Genomic DNA, 25770 nt, shown 5'->3' on the forward strand with positions numbered 1-25770 from the left:
CCGCGGGCGCTGGATCGGATGGCTAGGATCGACTGGGCGTGCGGGCAGCGGCGGGGCTCGCCGGCGACCTTGCTCCGCGGCAGAGCATGGCCGGAGTTCTTCGAACTCGGCATTCCCGGGGTGAATCGAGCTGGGGTTTGGTCGGGGAGCATGCCCGTGGCATGCGTAATCCACTGGAGTGGGTTGCACGGTGCTGCCAGGTGCGGAGACGAGCGCGCGGCGGTGGAGGCGGCTCGGCGCAGTAGAGCTCGCCGGCGTGCGTGCTGGCGTGCAGTGCTGGGCACATTGTCTAGTGCGCGTGCGGGTGCAATAGAAAGGTGAGCCAAGGCTGGTGTGGGGCTGGGCTGTGCCGCAGAGGCATCGCCGCGGTGGAGCAGCGGCGGCGGAACGCCGGGGATGGTGTTCTGGCCACCAGAGTGGCCTACACACCACTACAGCGTGCGCAAAAGGAAGAGGGGTGTCGGGAAGTGCCTACCGAGGCCCGAAATCGAGCAGGGCGGCCGTGTAGGGGCGGCGGCGTCGATGGCGAGCGGCGGCGCACGGATGGAGTTCGGGGATGGGGCTGCTGCAGGGTGTCTCCAGTCGTCCTGGTACGGTGGGTCGACGCGGGTCCATGCTGAATAGGTGCACAGGGGGGTAGGATGGCCGGAGGATCACCGGCGGTGCTCAATCACGGTGGAGAACGAGCTCACCGGTGGTGGCGATTTCAGCGGAATTCCGGCGCTGCACGGCTTGAGCTGGGGCAAGCGAGCTCGGTAAGGCTCCTGCTGCCCAGGTGAAGCTCCAGCGGGGATTCTTGGTGGCTGTGATGCGGCAGGGCAGTGTGGCCGTGGCGGCGCAGAGGCGTGGCACGGCGGAGCAGAGCAGGGCGGTGCGCTAGGGTTTGGTGGCCGGAGATGGGAAGGTGAGGATGCAGGGGGGTCGCAGGGCGTTAAAAAGAGAGTTCCGGGGATCTCAGGAAGGCGTGCCCAGGGAAGGGGGTCGCGATATCCTCGGCGGGATTGCAGAGGCCGTTGCTGTGCGGGCGTTGTGGCGGGGATGACGGGCCTGACATGCGGGGCCCGGCTGTCAGCGTCGGTGCGCGAGCACGGGAGTGGGCTGAGGTGAGGGCGAGCGAAGCAGGCCGAGCGCGAGATGCGGGCTTTGGAAGCGTGGGTCTGCTGGGCCGAACGGAAGCGGGCCATGCACACGGGGAAGCTGAGGGTCTTGCGGGCTGGGCCGGGGTGTCGTTTCGCTGGGCCGAGGAGGAAAGGGAGAGCACGGGCTGGGCTCAGAAGCTGTTGGGCTGGAAGCTGGGTTTCCTATTTTTCTGGTTTTCCTTTTTCTTTTATTTTTCTTTTTCAACTCACTCAAATCTAATTGAATTCAAATCAAATTTGAATTCAAACCCTAGGCACTCAACCAAATAAAACCTATGCACCAGCATGTATGCACAAACATGTTGAACCTAGAAAATTTTAATTACTTGTGAAAGAAAATTAATTTAAATGCAAGGCTAAGCATATAAAACCTTAGAAAATTAAATAAAGCCAATTAGATTTATTTTTAAATAGGAAATTTAAATTAGGGTGTTACAGCCAAGCTGAGGAATGGTCTTGCCATATTTTTTCTTCAGATTTCTCACCTTGTGTGCCTTTGTTAGAGTACGATCATAGTCCGAGGGTAAGCTTTTCGGTTTTGGTGGGTTGTCTAGGTTTGCGAGAAGCTTTTTCCCTAGTTCTAGAGGTACCTTTTCGCTCGGCGGGGGGACTTTAGGCTTCAATTATTCTTTTATATATCGAGTAGTCTCCTCTTCCAACTCCTCAGTGGTTTTCTCGTAGATTAATTTTCTTTCGACCATTTTCTGCTTCTTCTTTGAGGGTCCAGCCGTTGGGAGGGATGCTGTCTTTTTCTTTCCTTTTTCTGGTGCAGGAGGAGTTGGAGTACTCGTGGCCCTTTGCACCGGCGGAGACGATGGTGAAGGAGGTGGTTGTGGGGACGGCGGTGAGGGAGGCCGCGGAGACGAGCGATCGGTCTGCACGGGAGCTGTTGTGCTTGCAGTAAGTTTGATGTCGGCCTTGCGCCATAGAACGACCCCGTGCAGTGTGTCTCCCAATGTCTTCTCTCCATCCCCTCCAACGAAGTCGAGCTCAAGATCCTCATTGTTTCCAACTATCTTCTCGACTGTGACGGAGGTGTAGCCAGGGGGTATCGGCCTTCCATGAATTGTAGTAGAAGGATTCAGGGGCAGGGCTGACCCGTATGCGACATGAATGGATATATTTCTTGCTCGCACATGAAGCTCGCACGGTGTCGGCATGGTGACATCATCCACTGGATACCTCTGGTCATCTACCGCCGTTGGCTCAATCTGGGGTTGTTGTTCCGCTTGTACGTCGGGCGCCGCCGTGGATGCACAGCTGCTGCTTCGCTAAGAGGCTGGGCTTATCACAACATCCGGGTGCGACCCAGCAGTGGCCCTTTGGCTCAGAGCTAGCTGCACTGCCTCATTGACCCTAGCGTCCATCTGAGATTCCAAGGACGCATACTTCCTATTCATCTCTTCTTGTATGGCACGAAATTTCTCTTCCTGTTCGGCTTTGCTCTTTCGGTGAGTCTTGTAAGAGGAATCTATGGCCCAAGCAACTTTCCATTGGACCACGCAGATGCTGCAGGCTCGTTCAGGGTGTTCCGGATTCTTTAATGCCCTTGTCAGCTCATCATTCTCCCTTTGAGGCTGAAATGTTCCTTGTTGGGTCTCATCTATTGCAGCGACTAGATCGTGGGACACTTCTTGCATATGCTCGGGCACGACCAAACTTCCATCCAACTAGTTTAGTGTCACGCCATTAGCAAATAACCACCACTTGGATCTATCTGGCCAATCCCAAGTCGTCGGCATGATGCCTCTATCCATATGGTCCTGCTCCATCTTCTGCTATTTTTTAACTGACTTCTTGTACCCGGCAGCCCCAAGGTGGTGGTTGTACTTCTTATTTGCTGCATTTACCTTGGCCTATTCGGATTTTTCTTGGGCTTCCTCTGATAGTTTGTATTGTTTGAACTCCTCCCAATATGGTTTAACCTGAGAAAGATCATCCCATTTCGGCTCCTTATCCTTCTTGATGTAATTGATGTACAACTTCTTCTTGAAAGATGCAAAGGCAAGGGTCATATTTTTCAAGGCACATTTCTTCACAAGTTCTTGGTCAACTCCTTTAGGAAGTGTCAATATATCCTTGAGTTCTGCCCATAGCATTTCCTTCTGATGTGCAGACACGGCTTGTTGCTGTTCTTCGGGTTTGCTCGTTTTCCATAGTCTTGTGGTGATCGAAATGCTTGCCCGAACAATAACCCCACATTGGTTGACAAATTTTGTGCTAGTAGCCTCTGGAGCACTTGGACAGCCCTCTGCGTCCACTTCTGTGACGACCTGTCTTTCCTCCATTTTCTTGGTTGGCCGGCATCTCCCTTTTGACTGGCTCAACGAAGTCGATGCGGAGGTCGACTAAATTACAGAAAAGATATGTTAATCGCAAAACTAATCTACCGAAGTCACCATGCATATAGTTTTAAGATTCGTACTGGAACATGCTGCTGTTGATTGGGCGGCGGCACAAAGTCATCATCTTCTTCATCGGCATCTCCATACATATTCAGGAATGAATCAGCTGTCCGAGCATCTTCTTCAACGATTGGCTGGGTTGTGTTGGCCCTCGTATCTTCGTTTATTGCATCCAACATGTATTGCTTGGTAACCTCGTCATCACCGAAGGGGTCCATCGTTGACTGAAACCATAAAAATGTGTTAGAGTTTGTGTCCATCCTTAAATGAAGTAGGAGAATTCAATTCTTTGAACGAATATGCGTGTTTGAGAGAGAGAGAGAGAGAGAGAGAGAGTGTATGTGTATGTTAGAGGGACAGGGAAAGAGAGAGAGAGAGTTAGTGAGTGTGTGTGTGAGTCAGTGTGTGTGTGGGTGTGTGTGTTTGTGTGTTTGTGTGTTAGTGGGATAGAGAAAGAGAGAGAGAGAGAGTTAGTGTGTGTGTGAGTCAGTGTGTGAGTCAGTGTGTGTGGGTGTGTGTGTCTGTGTGTTTGTGTGTTAGTGGGATAGAGAAAGAGAGAGAGAGTTAGTGTGTGTGTGAGTCAGTGTGTGAGTGTGTGTGAGTCAGTGTGTGTGTGTGTCAAGGGTCGAGGGTCGATACTTTATATAAATGTGTTAGGGTGTGTTAGAGTGTGTGTGTCTCTGTGTGTGTGTGTTAGTGTGAGTGTGTGTGTGTGTGTGTCAAGGGTCGAGGGTCGATACTTTATATAAATGTGTTAGGGTGTGTTAGAGTGTGTGTGTCTCTGTGTGTGTGTGTGTCTTAGTGTGAGTGTGTGTGTGTGTCGAGGGTTGATACTTTATACAATTGTGTTAGAGTGTGAGTGTGTGTGTGTTAGAGTGTATTAGACAGTGTGTGTGTGTGTGTGTGTCGTGGAACGGGGTCGAGGAACCGGGTCAAGGAACGGGGTTGAGGGTCGAGGTCGAGGGTTGAGGGTCGAGAGTCGAGGGACGGGGTTGAGAGTCGGGGTCGAGGGTCGAGGTCGAGAGTCGAGGGACAGCGAATGCGTGAGTTTTATATGCATAGCCGCAATCATATACGTGCCAGGATCAAGTCACATGTATATACAACAGAATGAACAATATATCACAGCACATATCACGTAAAAGATATAATAAAGCAAGTATGAATGTTATTTATTACATAAATGACAAATGTCTAATACAGAGTATGCGGAAGCGCAAAACATGTACGAAACTCGGAAGCTGGGAGCCACAGGGACATCGACTGGGAGACGACCGCCTAGAAGTCCTCGTACTCCTGGTAGCTCTGGGTGAACTCCTCTGCGTCGCCGGGAACTGAGCAGCAGTAGAGTATCCCCAAAGAGAACATGAGGAAAAGAGTAGAGGAGGCAACCAAAACTGAGCTAAAGCTATTCTACGCGTTACAACGATCTCGTGGACAAAAAGAACACCAAAAACGGAGCTAGAATGTGAAAGCTAGAGTTAAAACTAGGTCTAGGGACTAAACTACGAGAAAAACTAAGGTTCCAGGGGCTTCTGCACAAAAACCAGGGACTAAAATGTAATTAAACCTTAGATCAAGTGTCTAACATGCAAAAAGACAGGGGCTGGATGGCGGGTCCTATTTTCAAAAAGGTCAGGGGCCTAAACATTAAAAACTGGGCTGATCTGAAATTATTTTTGAACTACACTGGACGGCGGGTTGATTTCTAATAAACAGAGGGGCTCTTTAGCAAAACTGCATGGGCTGACCGGTACACGGCCGGGTCAAACGGTTCTGGGCCGTTGGATCGCGATTGTGCGATCCTGAGCGAAGGGGTACGCGGGATCTAATCTGGGCCGCGTGTCCCGGATCGGGCGGCCAGGGTTGGTTGGGCGCGCGGGGCAGTGGCGATACGACGCCGACAAGCTATCCCACGGCGGCGCTGGGCGAACTTCGCCGGACTTGGCTAAATCCGATGCTCAGGGGTCCAATTCGACCCGAGTTCTGGTGAGGGGTGGTGTACGCGACATGTGTAACCCTCCTAGGGCAACAGCGGGGTTCTGAAGGGGTCGGAGCGTGGTGCGCAGCAGCGGAGGCGGCGCTGCAGTGGCGGATCTCGCCGGTGCAAGCGGTTGGGCGACGCCAGTGCTCGGGTCTGGGCGTAACCGGGTCAGTGAGCATGCGCAAGGTTAGCGCGGGCCAAAACAAGGGCCGCGCGTCGCTGTGCTGTGCTATAGTGAGGTCCGCCACGGCGGATCCACGGTGGGTGCGGCGGCGAGGCACCGGCGTCCGGTGTTCCGGCCCCTGGGGCTTGCTACAGGCTACAAAAGCTGGCCTAAAAGGAAGAGGAGAGGGAGGCGAGGCTCACCAGGCTCAACACGAAAGATGGCGCGGTGCAGAGGGGTCGACGGCGATGTACGGCGGCGAGGGCGGTGCGGTGCTCGTGGACTTTAATGGAATTCCGGCCCCTGGGGCTTGCTACAGGCTACAAAAGCCGGCCCCTGGGGCTTGCTACAGGCTACAAAAGTTAACTTTTCTGTCTACTTTGATCGGATTTTAATGGAATTCTTCAGTATTTCAATGGTAACGCGATGTAATTTGGGCTCCGCGGCCATAGTTCGACTCTCGCGCGACGCCCCACTTTTTTTTACGCAAATAGGCCGCTAAGGTACCATTGGTTCTCTTTTCTTTTCGTCTTTCTTTTTCTCTTATAATTAGCTAACAAATCATTTAGGTGCATAACTAATTATTTTAATTGCATAATAAATCATAATAAATCAAATAATTGCATAATAAATCATTTAAATGCACAATAATTTTAATTACTACAGAATAAATCATTTAGGTGCATAACTAATTATTTTAATTGCATAATAAATCAAATAATTGCATAATAAATTATTTAAATGCATAATAATTCTAATTACTACATGATAAATCATTTAGGTGATAACTAATCATTTTAAGTGCATAATAAATCATAATAAATCAAATAATTGAATAATAAATCATTTAATTGCTCAATAAATCAATTCATTGCATAAGGAATCTGATAATGTTCACAGAAAATATTACAAGACATAATCATTCAACTAAGGTAATATTAATGACGGTTCGCTTTACAATCGTCCTTTCATTATGATCATGACGTGCGTACAGAGCCTCCTCTTCGGTTAAAAGAATACTTGTGTCAACCTCCATTGCGAACGGAGTCATATCTTCAACCTTATTGTATTCTTCTTCATCTGTGACATCGTCGACTCCTACAATTTTCCTTTTTCCTGCCAGAACAATATGGCGCTTTGGCTCATCTCCGACACCTACAAAACTTGATTTATTCCTGAACTTGTCCTTTCTCGGTTTGCTAGACATGTCCTGCACATAGAAAACTTGAGTGACATCTTTGGCTAGGATGAATGGTTCGTCTCGATAGCCAAGCTCTTTGAGGTCTACCATTGTCATTCCGTAGTCGTCGATATCGACACCTTTTCCTGTGAGTTTAACCCATTGACAACGAAATAGAGGTATCTTCAACGGCCCATAGTCGAGTTCCTAGATCTCTTCAATGTAACCAAAATATGAGTTCGTTTGGCCACTAGAGTCGGTGGCATCTATACAAACACCACTATTTTGATTGGTGCTCTTATTATCTTGGGCTCTTGTATAAAATGTGTAACCATTAATTTCATATCCTTGGTACATCAAGATTGAATTTGCCGGACCCCTGGCCAGCCAAGTTAGCTGCTCATGAATTTGATCGTTGGCCATGACTTCCTTCTGCAACCCGGTGGCGAATGTATCATTATGATGTTTTGTAATCCATGGCTCAGACTTCAAAGGGTATATGCTTCGCACAATTTGCATGTGCTCTTCCATGTATGGAGCCACCAAGGCTGATTGTTACAGAACTGTGAGATGTGCTTTGCTCAACATGGCATGATCGATGGCATTTACTGATTTTCTTCCAAGTGTGCCCTTTCCAATCAGCCGCCCCTCATGACGTGATACTGGAATCCCAATTGGGCAGAGTTCTTCCACATAGTCAACACAAAACTCAATGACCTCCTCTGTGACGTAACCCTTCACAATGCTTCCTTCTGGACGAGCCCGATTACATACGTATTTCTTTAGGACTGCAAAGTATCGTTCAAAAGGGAACATATTATGAAGGAAAACAGGACCGAGAATACCAATCTCTTTGACCCGGTGAACTATAAGATGCGTCATAATATTGAAGAATGATGGATGAAATATCATTTCAAGACTGACTAAACTTTGGACAACATCCTCTTGTAGCTTGCTTAAACTCGATGGATCGATTGCCTTCTGAGAAATTATGTTGAAAAAGGCGCATAGCTTCATAATTGTTGCTCGAACATTAGCTGGTAGAATACCTCTAAGTGCAACTGAAATCAATTGCGTCATCAACACGTGACAGTCATGGGACTTTACGTGTGCGAATTTCTTCTCTTTCAAGTTCAGTAGCCTCTTTATATTCGAAGAGTAGCCTGATGGGACCTTGATACTATTCAAACAGTCGAACATACTTTGCTTCTCTTCCTTACTAAGTGTGTAGCACGCAGGACCTAGATAATGACGTCCTTTATCCCTTTTTTCTGGATGTAGGGCGGCCCGTTGATTCATACGTTGAAGATCTTGCCGCGCTTCCAATGTATCCTTTGGCTTACTGTAGACACCAAGGAAGCCTAGAAGGTTCACACAAAGATTTTTTGTTAGGTGCATCACATCAATTGCGTGGCGGACGTCTTAGACTTCCCAATAAGGTAACTCCCAAAAAATACTCTTCTTCTTCCACATAGGTGCACGTCCGTCATCACTCTGCATTGATCTGCTGCCGGGTCCTTTTCCAAATACTACTTTTATATCTTTGACCATTTTAAACACCATTTTCCCACAACGGTGCCTAGGCTTGGTACGATGATCTGCCTTTCTATCGTAGTGAGCATGCCTCCTCCTTAATGGGTGCTTGATCGGAAGAAATCGACGATGACCCATATACACGATCTTCCTACAGTACTTGAGGTACGTGCTGTCAGTTTCTTCTAAACAATGGGTGCATGACCTATAACCCTTATTGGATTGTCCGGAGAGGTTACTTAGTGCTGGCCAATCGTTGGTGGTTACGAAAAGCAATGCACGAAGGTTAAAATGATCCTCGGCGTGCGCATCCCACATACGAACACCCTCCTCTTTCCACAATAATAGAAGATCCTCAATCAGTGGTTTCAGATACATATCTATATCATTACCGGGTTGCTTCGGGTCGGAGATAAGCACCGGCATCATAATGAATTTCCGCTTCATACACAACCAGGGCGGAAGGTTGTATATACAGAGTGTCACAGGCCAGGTACTATGGCCATTGTTCTGCTCACCGTAAGGATTCATGCCATCCGTACTTAAGCCGAACCTTATATTCCTCGCATCATTTGCAAATGTTGGGAATGTTCTGTCCACTTTTCTCCACTGCGACCCATCAGCGGGGTGTCTCAACATATTGTCTTGCTTACATTCTTCTTTGTGCCATCGCATCAATTTCGCATTCGTTTTGTACATGAACAAACATTTTAGACGTGGTATTAGAGGGAAATACCACATCACCTTGGCAGGCACCCTCTTCTTGACACGCATCCCCTCAACGTCGCCTGGATCATCTCGAGGGATCTTATACCGGCATGCGTTGCATACAGGGCATGAATCCAAATTTTCATACTCACCTCGATATAGGATGCAGTCATTAGGACAAGCATGTATCTTCTGTGCCTCTAATCCTAAAGGACAAACAACTTTTTTTGCCTCGTATGTTGTCGCCGGCAAGGTGTTATCCTCAGGGAGTAAGTTTTTTATAAGTTTCAGCAACTCCTCGAATCCCTTGTCAGACAAACCATTTGATGCCTTTCATTGCAACAATTCCAATGTCGTACCCAACTTCTTTGGGTCTTGTTTGCAATCAGGGTACAACAATGTTCTGTAGTCCTCCAACATACGCTTCAGATCTCTCGATTCCTTTTCTGTTTCGCAACCTTCCGCAGTTTCGCGTAACATCTGACCAAGATCATCTTCTACAACGTATCCTTTAGTATCTTCTTCAGGCTCACCCATTGCAGTGTCATTGAAAAAGGCATTATAATTGGCTGCAAAGTCAGGAATCCTGTCATCTTTTTCTACATTATTATCCAGCATAATTCCTCTTTCGCCATGCTTGGTCCAAACATAGTAGTTCGGCGTGAAACCACTATTGAACAAGTGACTGTGGATGATTCTTGATGATGAGTAATCCTTCTCATTCTTACAGAATTTGAATGGACAACAAACGAAACCGCCATACTTGTGTTTCTCGGCCGCTTCTATGAATTCATGCACGCCATCAATGAACTCCTTTGAACGCCGGTCGGCCATGTACATCCATTGCCGACTCATCTGGGTCCACAATACATTTATATACATCATTGTAGTGTACAAATAGTTTATTCATACTACCAATTTATAACTAATATTGAATGCGCTATTAATAAAACTGAACTACAAAATTTTAATGATGTATATGGTCTTCTGGCTGCATGACTATGTAAAAACTTTATTTTCTATATGGAACTTTATATTTTTGTACAAGAAACGACGCATGTGGCCTTCTGGCCTAGCTGAGCTGCGGGTCTCGAATTGGCGCAGCATGCATCTTGAATGTGGAATCTTGTAAAGTTTTGGAATTTTGAAGGGAACTAAATAAAGCACCCTTGCATATGTAATTGATAATATTTCCATACAAAATTTGAATTCAAATATATAATTGATAATGCATATAACTATAATATATAGATACTATTCACTTATCAAATAAATTGGTAAAACATATAAATACAATAATTTGATAGTATTCACATATCGAATAAATTGATAACACATATAACTACAATAAAATGCTACAACTAAAAATAATTATCACATGTATAAACTAAATTAAGTGATAACTGCTTCTAAAAACCAATTGCTAAGTTATGGAGAAAAATAACTAACTTTTTTTGAAAAAAAAAATTCGCCTCCCCTCCCCTCCCCTCACTCAGCTGCCATGAACAGTGAGTTCACGGCAACTTGGAGGGGGAATGGGTTGGGGTATTTATAGGCGTGGCTCAAAGGCACCGGTTGGTGCTCAACAATCGGTGCCAAACAATAGGCATAGGCACCGGTTGAAGTTACCAACCGGTGTCTTTGTTGTGGGCACGTGGCGGCACTGGGTCATGGCAAAACCCGGTGCCATTGTCCACCCTTTAGGCACCGGTTGGTGCCACCAACCGGTACCAAAAGAACAAGGAGGGGTACCGGTTGGTGCCACCAACCGGTACCAAAAGAACAAGGAGGGGTACCGGTCGGTGGCACCAACCGGTGCCTACACTGGGGTTTTGGTACCGGGTAATGCTTTAATCCGATATCAAACCCCATACCTTTGATCGCCGCTGGCCAAAGGTAATAGCTGCTTTTGCAACCGGTACTGATGCAGGACCTTTGGCGTGTTTTCTAGTAGTGGTGAGAATCATGACGCTTGAGTTTAGTGGATCAATAACACCAATCACTACTACAGCCACCCCTATCACCGCCGGTTCTTAAACCCCATCACCAACGGTTTTGGGTACCGTTGGATTTAAGTCGTTGGTGATAGCGGTTTTGGGTACCGTTGGATTTAAGTCGTTGGTGATAGCAGGGCCATCACCGCCGGTTCCAGAACCGTTGGTGATGGGGACATCAACACCGCCGATTCGTATCTGGAACCGTTGGTGATGGGGACATCAACACCGCCGGTTTAAGACACGAACCGGCGGTGAAGACCTTTTTTCCCATAAAAAAATATTTTCATATAATAATATTGCATCATTGTGGAACACCTCATTTGCTCAAGAACAAGCAGATTCAGTTATTAGCTTAACTGAATTATATTAGGTAATCTCATCTCATTACTTAAACATGCATTCAACCTATCAGCTACTACTAAGCTAGCTAGGTTCAATAGCACAATATATGTTTGCAGTCCAAATTCAAACATACCACAGAGCATGAAATGAAAACAATATATGTTTGAAGTGAACGCTAAATTTTGTTGTTTGAAATGAAAACAAAGAAGTCTTAAAATCCCAGCAAAACCACCTCCGTAAAAGTTTTAAGCCTTATCTGAGATCTGACAAGCTTATAATTGAAATGAAACTATAATTTAACTCTGACAAATAACTCATGAGTCATGATTATCTGGCACCAAACAACTTACATTCTCATTGTCATAGGCAATCATATCACCATATGAAACCTGGAATACCAATGATTAATAAGAATTTTATTCAGCGAGCATTTGTGGAAAAAGAATTTAGATAACATGCACATATAAGTTCCAGGAAATATTAAGAGGTCTATTGTTTCAAAAATCAAAACTCACCTGGTGGCATATACAATACGTCGGTTCATTTGGATCAATCATTTGATCCACATCCATAGATGTACCTGCTTTCTTGCTGCTACCTGGAGGGGGCATTAAATCGAAGTCCATACCCCTTTCCCTGTCCCACTCCCTCTCTCTAAATTTCTTTGATGATTGAGGTGTACTAAAACCAAGCCTCCTTTTCTCATCTCTGCTAACCACCGGAACTGGAGGAAGGACAGGAGGCTCATCTGGAGGTATCTTTCCTTCTGCAATTGAGAGGGAGAGATCAATAATCCGTTTGACAAATAACTAAGAATGGCATCCCACAATAATGTCTAAAATCTGCCTTGATTGCTAATACCATGCTTTAAATCTTCTGCAAACTGGCCCAGGTCTTCATCAAGGCGTTTGATATGGCTCTCTATCTGTACAATAATGTCCAAGGTGCTTATAATTAGATATCCACACAAAGCAAGTGACTCAAAAAAATGGTAAGACTAAAAACTCCAATTCTGGATCAAGCTCAGGAGTAATAGCATCCATTGAACTCACCAGTCAAATGGGAGGAGGATTCTAGATAGATACCTCCATATATGGGTATAACATATGATTATAAATATTTAACCTTAGATATATGGTGGCATATCAAATAATATGAATCGCATGAGGCTTTTCATAACATATTCAAATTTAATTTCATCTTGCTTATCGTTTTTCTATAAATTCAGTTGCTACTTGCATTTGAATTTGTGTAACTAATAACTGTAAAAACTCAGATCATATCAGTGGTTACAAACACAAACAGAAGAGAAGCAAAAATACAAACACAATTCTTCAAAAAAACGAAGAAATGGGGAGAAATCATCACCATGTGCCCTGTCGTCGAGTTCGCGCATGGTGGAGAGGATCCTCTGCAGGTCGCCGGCCAAGGTGCTCGAGTCTGCACGATTCCAAACACAAAACCGCTGCAGGACCCTCCTTTTGACACTCGAAGCACAACCGAAGGTATGGAGACGAATCCAACCTTTCCCAGGAATAATTCCGGGCTGAAAAGGAAAGCACCAAGATCCGAGCACCCACCCATTGGTAGAGCGCACAGGATCCGACAGTTCCACTAGGGATCGAGCAAGGAGGGGCGCCAATCGAGTCCCAACCTTAGTGATTATTATTACCTCTAATGCGGACTCGAGTCGCGCGGCGAGCTGCGCCTTGCAGTCCCTGCCGGATTGGAGCGCGGCGGAGAGGCTCCAGAGGCGGGCGAGCTCCTGCTGCAGGTCCTCCCAGTGGATGACCTTGGGATCGCCGATGCCCTCGACCTCGCTGGGGGGCAGGATCACCCAGCCGTCCTCCTCCTCCAGCGGGGGCGAGGGCGGGGGAGGCTCAGTGGCGGCGGACGATGGGCCCGGATCCTCCATCGCGGGGGGTCATGTCCGCGGGTGGGGGTTCGGGCGGAAGAGCGAGCACGGCATGGCCGGGCGGTAGGGGCTTGTGGTGTTGTGGTAGGGGCTGGTGGGAGGCGTCGGCCGTCGTCGTCGGGTTGGGGACGAGGGAGGAGGACGGGGCGGAGGGCCGGCGCCGCCGCCATGGGAGGGCGCGGGAGGAGGAAGGGGAATGGGGAGGAGGGCGGCGCCACGAGGGAGGGAGGGCTGTGGGCGGACGCCAGGGGGAGGAAAAAATACCGGAGAGAGAGGGAGGGGAGAATGAAAAAAATAGGTGGAGAGCACATCACCGCCGGGTCATATTACGAACCGGCGGTGATAGGGCGTTTGCGATGATGTATTCTGTAGTAGTGAATATGCGGTGCGTCCTCATTGTCCTGCCCTTGGCAGCCTCCATCCGCCCAGCCCCCTAGTCTGCTGAGGGCCACCCGGTGCTCCAGCGTCCAGCAGCTGCCGTCGTCGTCAAGGGCAAAGGAACTGAGCACAAAAGGTTTCCTCTGGGACACCTCGGCGTAACGCATCCTCCCCTCGCTGACCCCCATGCGGCGGTACGTCCCCAGCTGCCGCAGCCCCGTCACGGGCTCCGTCACGCTTCCCCTCGGCAGCTCCACAAAGCGGAGCTCTGGTCGGTCGCTGAATGGGTCGACTGAGACGGCACCCCAGCTCACGTCGACCCACCACATCCGGCCGGCGAAGGCCACCACCTCGTGGTCAATCACCATCCCCCGCGCGAGTGGGAGCGGGGATGGCAAACCAACGAGCTTACCCCACTTCCCCGTTTGTGAGAGAATCCGGCGCATGCCGAAGGTCGTCTCAATCCAGGGTTTTGAATTTCGTTTGTCAAAACATTTCGGACATGGCCGAAATCACCGAATTTCACGAAATTTTGTAAAATGTCAACTAAAATTCATTTTTAGACTATTTTTAAAAATACTTTTAAATATATTTAAATTATTATTTCCGAAATTTTCAAATTTCGGAGGAGGGCGAAATCACCGAAATTGGCTATTTCTTCTCGGCATCCTTTTTGCAAGCTTGAATACCCAGCTGGCTGCTGCTTATTGTCTGCTTTGCGGAATCCAGGTCCCTAATCTCCCGCCAAAACGCTTTGGTCTTGCTGATCTCGCCATCAGCTGGGCAGCTGGCAGAAACGGAATCACTGAATTGGCATCGCAAAAAATCAAAAGCGTCACCACTCATCTAAGACCCGGTTTAGTTCCAAAAAATTTTTCTACAATATCTGTCACATCGAATCTTCGAATACACGTATGGAGCATTAAATATAGTTGAAAAAATAATTAATTACGTAGTTCAATTGTAAATGACGAGATGAATTTTTTAAGCCTAATTAGTCTATGATTGGATATTAATTGCCAAATAACAACGAAAGTACTTCAGTACCCAAACCCAAAAATTTTCGCAAACTAAACACAGCCGTAAAAGGTGTGTTTAGATCATTTTACCAAAAGTTTTTAAAAGAGAATCTTACTAGTTTGGAGAATCTTACTAGTTTGCACGGATGAGTTGTAAATCACGAGACGAACTAATGAGCCTAATTAATCAATGATTAATTCATAATTAGCGGATGGTTCCTGTAGCATCATTGTTCCAAAATCATGGATCAAGTAGGCTCTTAGATTCATCTCGTGATTTACAACCCATCCGTGCAAAAAAAATTTAAATAGATTTTATTTAATATTCCAGCCCCAGTGTTGGAGATAGAAGGAAGAAGAAGCACCGGAGGTTGAAGAAGCTCATATGTGGGCCTCATGTGTCAGTGAGTGAAGGTGAGAAGCAGTAGGGATATTTTAGGCCATACGAAAATACACGGGTCTACGAGTGGATCCAAGAACATCAAAGATATATAAAATGACACGGTTTAAAAAAAGAAAGAATTGTAATGGCAAGTTTCAAAATAGATGAATTATAATAGTATATTTGAGAACTTTAAAAATTGTAATGTCATAAATCCAAAAACCCTTTCTTTAAAAGAAATAGCGCAAACAGAAAACTCATACGCCTCAAACAGACGTGCAACCACTGTACAAGGATTTAGGACGAAAGATCTTGAATAAAATTAAAACAAAATTACTAGAGCAAGTATCTCGCCGTCAACAAGCAAATCGCTTCCTGCTGAAACAATTATTAGTTGTAAATGCAAGAACCAACATAGATACTTACATTTTAAGTGTTCGGGTTCCATCGGGAGAAAGCTATCCAAATTTTCTCTCCTAAAAATTCTTAATTCCATGAATATGTCAAAATGATCATTAAAAAAACATATTTCGTTCAAATTTAATTATATAATGCAAGCAAACACATTTTTTATGTTTAAACAAAATAGGAATATTTCTATCTAACGTTTACTTTCATCTTGTCTTCCTGGGGAACATGTCTGGTGGAAATCACAACTTTCGTGAAAACCCATGCAAACCACGGCAAAAAGTTGACTAAATTCACCAAAAATCACACATATAGATGATATGATGATATACAACCTTGTAAATTCAGGAACCTGTGTGGTCGATCGCAAATTCAGCTTCATGACATAGATGTCTCGCTATCAACATGTCATCTACCACACTTGCTAAAGAATAGTTCCGCACGTTGGTATGTGGGTAGTACCAACATCTACGGCTTTTCCTAAACATCTCATATGTGTGATGCCCGTGTCTTTTTGAGACAAGATTTGGACAAGATATTTTACAAGGTTGTGTATCATCATATCATCTACGTTTGTGATTTTTTTGTTGAGTTTAGACGACTTTTTTTCCGTGGTCTGCACGAGTTTTCACGAAGGTTGTGGTTTCCACCGGATATGTTTGCAAATTAGTTGGCTCCTGTGAACATCTATGATGACTTTATCAATTTTAAAGGTAAACCTGCTGTTGTCTTAGTAGTTTCTTTGCTGATGTCTCAGTAGTTTTTTGAATGTACTTATAGAAATATGGTTGTTTGCCTGTATTGTGAAATGCAGCAACCATAGGACCGTTGATGTTTACAATGTTGGTAGCCGAACCCGGAGGGCCGTTGATCTTAAAAGAGCACCACAACAACGCCTCAAGGAAAGGAAACGGTCAGCTACCTCGCTATGGTCCATGGATACAGTACATATTTAATTTCTAAAAGTTTCCTGTTTCGGGACCTACTGTATATGGAGTATTCCTCTTTTGGAACTTACCTGTTTTGGAAGTTCCTAACTTTCTATGTAGTGTGGTACCGTAATGTACTCTCTCTCCAGCCGCCTTAATATAAGGACTTAAGGTGCTTGAATTTTGTTGGTAAATATAAGGACTAATGGTGTTTGAATTTTGTTGGCAAAGCAAATATAAGGACTTCTTGGTAACCAATTAAGAGTTGTGGAGGGGCAACAATCAAACTGCCTAAGGGAGTCATCAACAACATTGATAGAATCAGAAAACAATGCCTGTGGAGGGGCAACACAGAAAAGAAAGGAGGGGGAAATCTTGTTGCTTGGGAAACAGTCCAAAAGCCAAAGGAAAAAGGAGGACTTGGAGTTATCAACCTAAAATTGCAGAATGATGCGCCCTTGCTGAAACACCTCCATAAATTTTATAACCAAGCTGACATACCTTGGGTGCAGCTAATTTGGCACAAATGTTATCAAAATAAAGTGCCACATGCCACTAGAGAATTGGGTTCTTTCTGGTGGAAGGATGTCATGCGTTTAAACAACATCTACAGAACAATCTCAAGGTGCACTATTGGAAATGGTGCTACAACATGCTTCTGGGAAGATCAATGGGCTGAGGGAACCCTCACAACACTCTTCCTGAGAATTGCATCCTTTGCAAAGTTAAGCTCTACCTCAATTCAAGAAATAATACAATCCACTGACCTGGACAATATTTTCTTCCTCCCCCTATCATCTTAAGCAACTGATTAACTTGAACAGTTACAGATACACATCCAAAACATCTTCTATGACGAAGACATTGATGATCATTGTCAGCCAATCTGGGGAGCAGAGTACGCCTCAAGAAAATTCTACAAACATACTTTTGACAACTTAGAGTGCCATCCGGTCTTCAAATCCATTTAGAAGTCAAAATGCACCGCCAGAGTCAAGTTTTTTGCTTGGTTGCTATTTGTGGACAGACTGAACACAAAACCTATGCTGACAAGGAGGCATATCTTTGTTCATAATGATAACCTTTGTGTGATGTGTAGCACAGGTGCTGAAGAAACAACTGACCATCTCTTCTTCACCTGCCCTTTTGCAAGACAACGTTGGGCAAAAATCAACATTAACTGGAACCTTTCTCTTAGCTTGGAGGACAAAATTTCAGATGCGAAGCAGAGAAGTGGGCTCGACTTCTTTACAGAGGCAACCTTAATAGCAAGTTGGGAGCTATGGAAGATAAGAAATGATAAAGTCATTGGTAGGTAGGACGCCTGTTGTAATAGATGGTTTTGTAATTTCAAAAAGCAGTGTCTTGTTCAATCTGTTAGATTTAAGGAAGATCTTAGATCAGCCTTCTGCTTTTGGTTAGATGCTTTCAGCTAAATGCTATGTAAGACCTTCTGCTCTTTGGCTTCGGCCGCTTTTTTTATAAAATTGCTTTTTATACTGTGGGGAACTCCCCCACAGTCTCGTTCAAAAAAAAACCAATTAAGTGCTGGCCAATGATACAGAATGAATATATACTAAATTAAAGTTGGTTTATGATGGTGTGGCATGCCTCTTTTGAACAATATAATAGTACAGGAGAATTCGACGAGCCAACTCTGTTTTGCAGAAGAAAATAAATCCTTAGACGGTTAATTATAAAAATAGATTCGGAGTTTGCTGACCAGCCTAGCAAACTCCGACATGATAATAATTCACCGTCTAATATAAGGATTCAGTAACAAAAAAAATTAAACTTAGCAATAATAACTGGCGTTTTAGTTGAGTTAGAACCATCTTTCAAAAAAAATCAGTTACAAGCAGAGCCATTCAGGGACTGAATATCTACCGCAAAGCGAGGTCGTAACGATCCTTGCGGATGTCAGGCCAGGAGCTTATTACAATCAAGCAACTTGCTTTGTCTTCCTTTTCATTTGTCTCTCTGTAAGTAAAATGCTCTCCCCTGCAAAACAAATGCAAGTGCTACGCATGCAGCACATCATAGGATGGAATGGAACCATTCCATCGGCTTCCTCTAGCCATTGCAGCAGACGAGCAGTGCGCGTCTGTCATGTTAGCTGCAGCCGGCATCGGAGCACCTTATTGACGCTGGCACAACGCCGTTCATGTTGTACTCCGTACTTGGCCGCCCTGGCAGCGTGCGTGCACCGACCGCGCTCCCGTGTGGACGAGACCAAGGATGGCGAGATGCATCGCAACCAAACCGCGGTCTCCACTCTCCAGCGTGGACTAGCCCTTTGCTTTCGGTAGGGCATACAATTCAGCTGGCAATGCCACGAGCGGGTTGTCCGCGCGCCTTCATCGGTGCTAACCGGCGAGGTCGTGACTACACGTCTACGCCCCTTTCATCAGCCTAGGGGCTAAGGCGCCCTGGAGGAGGAAGGGTTGAGCCTGCCATTACTGATTATCCCATCTAGATTTATTTCGCCGGCAGCTCCGGCCATCTGCCCCAGCTAGCGCCACCGCCCAAGCAAGGCTGGGTCAGTCGGTGGATGGCACGAACAACTAACACGACAACGCCGATGCCGCTGGACACTGGTCTCACTTTTGACCGCGCGAGGAGCGCCATGTGACCTATGGGGTCCATCCTGGTAGAGAGTGTCTTGGTGAGTGGTTAGCTTGGACGACTCGAGCCGAACACTCATCATCCGACGGCTGTGGGCTACCCGTAGTAGAGACAGGTTGGATCCCATAACCACTTCGCTTCCCTTCCATTTTGAGGTGGTAAAAAAGAAAAAATAAAATTGTTGCACGAGGCGAGGAGGGTTTGGGGTTTTGGCTGGCTGGACAAGGAGGCGGAGGCGCACCCGCATCGGCTTGGTCGGGCAGTGGTCACTTCCATCGGCATTTATGGCGCATCGGCAACAGTAGCATGCCCCTAGAGCCAATGTAGTTTTCGAGGAGGTACATCTCCTCGCGCTCCTGCCCGCCGCGTCCCCCCCCCTTGTTTTTTCCCTCTTGTTCGCTCTGCTTGTGATTTGATTGATCAAGATCCAAGCATCCATGTATTTCTTGATTTGCTGGTTGATCTGATTCTTTTGTGCGGGCATGCATCCTACAATAATCATTCGGACAGTTCCCTGTCAGAATTGCTCGGAGTAGTATATATAGTCAAAAAGTTATTTCCTTTTTGGGAAGGTTTGAGCTATTTATGCTGCGATTTGTGTTGGTTGTTGCAACCAAGTACAAAATAAGCGGCTAGAAACCGTACACAATCTAGGCGAGGACATCGAATCGATCGAGTCCTATTTATTAGTAGTATAATCATTATTAGAACTGGTATAATTAATTGCTGACTATCTACAATTTAATTGTTATGCTGATATATATGTGTTTGTACTGCTCTAGAGTGCTAATAGATATGCGTTTAAAAAAGCGGGCTATGACATTTAGCATTTGTTGTTTGTAGAGGCTAAGAAATGTTATAGCGGTCTATAGCCTAGCTAATCCATTTAGCGGTTCTATAAATATAATGTGTTGAGAAATCGATGCCCCTAACCTTGACACCGATTTCTGAGAAGTTGTATCTAGTTTGATATCACTTCTTATGCGGACCCTATGCCAATATTACACCAAGAAGACCTTCACCTAAACACTAATATAACATACCAACTACGAAAACTCAAATTTTTATTCACCATAACTTAGTACAACACATGACTCTTGCACTCTTAATGTGCCTACCCCTCCATGATACTAGTACACTACATGGCAACCTTGTCATTTGCTACTTGAGACCTCTTATGCCATGGTATGGCAAGAGGTGAGGGTAGTACCCCTATTTATAGGACTCCATGGCTCATGTGAATTTTTCATGTGTCCATCTTCTACAAACTTTTTTACAAATATCTAACTCTAGAATTTTTTTATACTTATCTAACCATACAAATATCTAATTTCTAGAGTATTTCATATTTCACCAAGAAGCATGGTGATCATGATTCATGCATACTCACTAACCTTCTAGGGCTTCTCAAAATTATGCATTTCTACCTCAGCATCATGCATAAATCTCTGAGTAATTTTGCATATAAACATGAAATCAAAAAGATTTCACTACTACAAAAACGATTTGTAGCAATGCCCCGGTTTTTTTAGGGGCGGACCTTAATTTGACCAATTGCTACAAATAGCCGTAGACACTGTAGCAATTCACCCGCCCCTAGAAACACCATTCGTAGGGGCGGCTCCCCCCTACAAATGGACGCCATTTTTAGGGGCGGGGGGGGGGGGGTGAGCCGCCCCTACAAATGGTGTTTCTAGGGGCGGCTTACCCGCCCCCCCCCCCCACCCCCGGCCGCCCTTATAAATGGTTGTAAGTTTTTTTAGATCCAATGAAGCTCTCTTTGCCTCTCGCTTGATTTAGATCTCGATGGTGTGGATTAGTCATAGTTCATGCGAATACCAAGCCTGTGGAGAGCACATACTTTTGAACTCTTACAGTAGGTAGATCTTCACAATTTGTTAGGACTAGGCGAATCCTCTCTAACAACTTAGCACTAGCAACACAAGTCTGAAGGCAGTTAAATTGCCGTCTTGGATCCCATGAGGGCCACCACTTCTTGGTAAGAGGGAAGGGATCAAATATTGTCTTTTGAGGTATCGGAAGTATAGGTGACCCATTCACGAGTGGCAGGTTGTGTATGTAGCCTCTCTTTCTGGCAACGGCAAGGCATCAAATATCTGTTGTTCACCGGCCTTAACTCATTCGACAAATTAAAACCAACCATTGGTTTTGGGAGACACATTGGCTCATCATCCGAAGATTTAACATAAGTTCACATCTACACGAATAGTGTGCAATATACATAGTCACAAATCACAAACTACACATAGAGATAGAAGAGTTAACAAAAGTTGAATTGCATGCCTACATTACATCATCTAACGAATATTATTCCGAAGCAAGAGGTAGACAACATACTTAACATCGCCAATCTTGTACCCCAGGGCATCGTCAATGAAAATCAATGCACGGATAAGTGCACTGTCCTTTGCTTCACTTCTACAAGGAAGTGCTTTGCCGTAGATGCTGAACATTGGTTCTGCGGTAGGATCTGACGTGGTTCGAAATTGAAAAGAACCCTGGTAGAGACCTTCCCTTGTATGTACCGGTCCCTCTTTAGTGGAGTAATAACCCAACTGCTCCACGGCTTGACATAAAATTTCTTCTAAACTCATCGCCACAAAGGTGTTACCAAATATATCCTGCAATGGAGATGGAATATAAATTTTACAAAAGTGCTTTGATTAACAAAATTCACATACTATGTCATGTAGAAACTATCATAATTCTTTAAATTAACAAAATTCACTTACTATGTCATGTAGATTTTCTCGTGAAAGGCTCTCACAGAGACTTACAATATCATGTTGATTCCGTTGAAGTGCTTTGATTGTAAACCATGATAAATCTGGAATCAGATAACCATAGCTTTCAAGTTCCAAAAGGCATGCTTTTATGGCAGTTCTTTCATAAGTCAACTGAATTGGTGAATCCTTCCCACTAGCCAGTACTGCCATCATGGTACCTAATCTTGTCTTAATGGTATCTCAAAAGAGATTGTCATTTTCTTGAATTGTAGGCGTTATGTGGTTTCCACCTGTAGAGGTGTACCACCTAGGCATTGTAGTATTTCAGTAAGCCATTTAAAATAATCGATCCACTGCATTAGAGGCAACAAAACATTAATAAGTATCAACCATTCTTATTAATCAAGAAAAAAAAAGGCTCATACTCAAAAGATGGGTCTTACTATGCTTGGAGCTGTAATGTTCTATTGAGAACATCGCCTCGGTCTAGCCCTGTAGACTCTGCTGAAAATGATGTCAAGAGGGCGAGCCAGAGGCAAAGGGTAATCCTGATGCCCACCACCAAAGCCACCACTTGCCATATGCCTTCATAGAAAAATTATACATATGTCATACATAAAATAACATGTGTTCAATTCTCAAATTTCCTAGCTAATTTCAATATCTAAATTTGCTATTCCCATACTAATTAGTTAATTTCACTAACTACATTTATTATTGTCTAACTAATAGGTAATTTCAATAACTACATTTCTTATTCTCAAACTACTTAGCTAATTTCAATAACTAAATTTCCTATTCTCAAACTAAATATCTAATTTCACTAACTAAATTTCTTACTGTCAAACTAATTAGTTAATTTAATTCCACTAACTACATTTCTTATTCTCATATTAAATATCTAATTTCACTTACTAGCCTATGTTATACATAAAAACAATAAAAAGTAAATCAAGAATCTCACCTTAGCTCAGATCCGCATCGCGGGGGCCAGAGGAGCGCGACGATGGGCGGCGGAGGAGGCGTGGGTTCGGCAGGGCGGGGGAGGAGGCGCATGGGCGGTGGTCGTGGAGGGCGAAGGAACGACGCGGGTTTGGCGCGGGAGGGGGCACGCGGGCAGAAGTGACCGCGGGCGTGGAGGGCGACGGCGCTGGAGGCGGGGGGCCAGGTCGGGCGGCGGGCGCGGCGGCAGTGGCAAGTTATCCTCGAGCTCTCTAGAAACGAAGAAAAAAAGACAAGTCCAATATATATATCGAAACAAATTTGTAGGGACGGCCGATGCCGCGGTGCGCACCTAGAAATCGCTTTGAAGGGGCGGGTGACGGCCCGCCCGCCCGTACAAATATTTTTTCAATTTTTTCTGAAAAATCATTTAATCCTAAAAAAAATAACAAACAACATATAAAATACATGAACTTTTCACCATTAGCATAAAACAACCTGTGCCTCTGGTGAAAAAAAACCGAAAGTAAAATTCAGATTTTTTTATTGTTTGAATGTGTGCAAAGGACAAAGTTGCTCTTAAATTGTATGAATGAGTAGTGACTTAGTAGAGGCTAAAGTTTGAACATATTTTCTAATTACATATAGTGCAATGTAGGTTTATTAATTTTGTTATGTTTTACACATCAAAAAAGACGCGTATGGTAAAACTTTCAACATTTTTTTGATAATGTTTACTATATTTTCTGATTTCAAAGAATTTTTGGAATAAATATGAAAAACTATTTGTAGGGGCGGGTCGGGGTATAATCCGCCCCTACAAGTATGTTTGTAGGGGCGGGCGTTGTCGCGGACCATCCCTAGAAATCAATTTGTAGGGGCGGGTGATGCCCCGCCCGCCCCTACAAATTGTTTCTCAATTTTGTCAGAAAAATCATTTAATCCTAAAAAAATAGCAAACGACATATATAAAACGTGAAACTTTCACCATTAGGGTATAATTACCTGTGCCTCTGGTGAAAAATACCAAAAGTACAATTTTTTATTGTTTGAATGTGTGCAAAGGACAAAGTTGCTCTAAAATTGTATGAGAGAGTAGTGGTTTTGTAGATGTTAAAGTTTGAACATATTTCTTATTACGTACAGTGCAACGTAAGTTTATTAATTTTGCTATGTTTTACACATCAAAATATGCGTATGGTAAAAGTTTCAGTATTTTTTGATAATATTTACTATAATTAAAAGAATTTTTGGAATAAATTTCGAAAACTATTTTTAGGGCGGGCGTCATCGCCGACCGCCCCTAAAAATTTATTTGTAGGGGCGGGTGATGCCCCCACCTGCCCCTACAAATAGATTTGTAGGGGCGGTCATCGCCGCGGCATACCCCTAGAAATATATTTTTAGGGGCGGGTGATGCGCCCACCCGCCCCTACAAATCGAGCTCCTATAAATATCTAAGGACTTAGAAAAAATTTCAGACTCCCCTGGAGCGCGCGAAAAGACGCTGGAAGGCTGCCAAAATTTTTGGTGCTCCCCAGCCGCCACTCCGCCGCCGCTCCGTCCGCCGCCACACCGTCAGCTGCCGCACGGTCTCCCACCGCCGCCCCCGCCAACCCCGCGCCGCCCCCTACACCGCTCCCTAGCTTAGATTCGGCATGCCAGACCCTCCGCCGCCGCTCCCATGCCGCCGCACCCTTCGCCGCCCCGCCACCCTCGCGCCACCCCCTCCGACCCCGCGTCCCTCCCTCCGTCTCCTCCACCGCACCTACCTCATCCTCGTTGCCACCTACGCCCCCGCTGGCCCACCTCCTCCTCGCCGCCCCCGCGCCGCTCCATCCGACTCCTCCGCCGCATCGCCCCCTCTGCCCCTGCACCGCTCCTTCCGCCGCCTCTGCCGCACCCTAGTGTAGATCTGGCACCTCCCCGCCACCTCTCCTCGCCGCCGCGTCCGCCTCCTCCTCTCCGTCCCTCCCCGTGCCTCCTCCCTGCCACCTCCGCCGCTGCCGCTCCCTCCCCCAGCCTTCTCCTCTCTGCCACCTCCTCCGCCGCCGCATACGCCCCCGGCCGCTTCCTCCCCGCCACCTCCTCCGCCGCGGCTCCGTCCACTGGTCTCCTCCTCCCCGCCACCTCCACCGCCGCCGCGTACGGACCCGGCCTCCTCCTCCCCGCCACCTCCACCGCTGCCACGTACGCCCCCGGCTGCGTCCTCCCCGCCACCTCCTCCCCCGCCGCGTATGCCCCCGGTCTCCTCCTCCCCGCCACCTCCTCCCCTCCGTGTCCGGCTCCTCCCGCCGCCGCTACCCCAAGCCGCGGCGCCTACCCACCCGCCGCCACCCCCAAGCCATGGTGCCACCATACTCAGGTGACCACCAATGGCACATGTCAACTATGAACACTTGACAATCTTTGAGGAACAAGAGTTCAACTTGCACGCCCAGGTTTTTGCCGGCCTCTTAATAATTACTAAGTTTCTCCATGTCCGCATACTCAAGTAGAAGTCTCCCATTCTGTCAGTCGCACCGAGCTACTGCGAGTGTTAATGGAAAACACTGGGATAGAGCTTCTGCTACAGAATGTCTTATGTTTGTTCGGCGATTACGTGCTGCTAACCCAAACATTCAAGGAAGCCACTCGCATCATGAGTTGTCCATACATCCAAGTTGACAACCATGTCCTTGCGATCATAGGATGGACGCCCGACTATGGTTCCACTACTTTATTCTTGGATGAGTCTATTCCAGTAGAGCACCAGATAGAATGTAGACAACAATGTCCACAAGGAAATAACGTACCACTCAGTTTTTTCATATCTAGCATGCCACCACAATTATTTCTGTAGTGTCCTATGATATGACATAGAATCTTTGCGAACATATGTAACCTTCGCAACATCCATAAGAGGAAAGTGGATTTCTCAATCAGGCCGCACACATTCGCTCCAAGGAACGCTATACCTAGTGTTGTACATGTA

General features: G+C 45.8%; 2 protein-coding genes across 2 annotated transcripts; both read right to left on the reverse strand.

Moving 5' to 3' along the window:
• Positions 1-11389: 11389 nt before the first annotated feature.
• LOC120653496 (PHD finger protein ING2-like) lies at positions 11390-13366 on the reverse strand. Its single transcript, XM_039931230.1, has 5 exons — positions 13124-13366; positions 12827-12997; positions 12313-12448; positions 11967-12217; positions 11390-11840 (listed from the first exon to the last, which is right to left on the reverse strand). The coding sequence occupies exons 1-5, from the start codon at positions 13364-13366 to the stop codon at positions 11766-11768; spliced, it is 876 nt and encodes a 291-aa protein (XP_039787164.1). The 3' UTR covers positions 11390-11765.
• A 326-nt stretch (positions 13367-13692) lies between these two features.
• Positions 13693-14190, reverse strand: LOC120653497. Its single transcript, XM_039931231.1, has one exon. The coding sequence runs from the start codon at positions 14188-14190 to the stop codon at positions 13693-13695; it is 498 nt and encodes a 165-aa protein (XP_039787165.1).
• Positions 14191-25770: the final 11580 nt, after the last annotated feature.

The sequence above is a fragment of the Panicum virgatum genome, chromosome 1N, assembly GCF_016808335.1.
Source record: "Panicum virgatum strain AP13 chromosome 1N, P.virgatum_v5, whole genome shotgun sequence".
NCBI lineage: Eukaryota > Viridiplantae > Streptophyta > Magnoliopsida > Poales > Poaceae > Panicum > Panicum virgatum.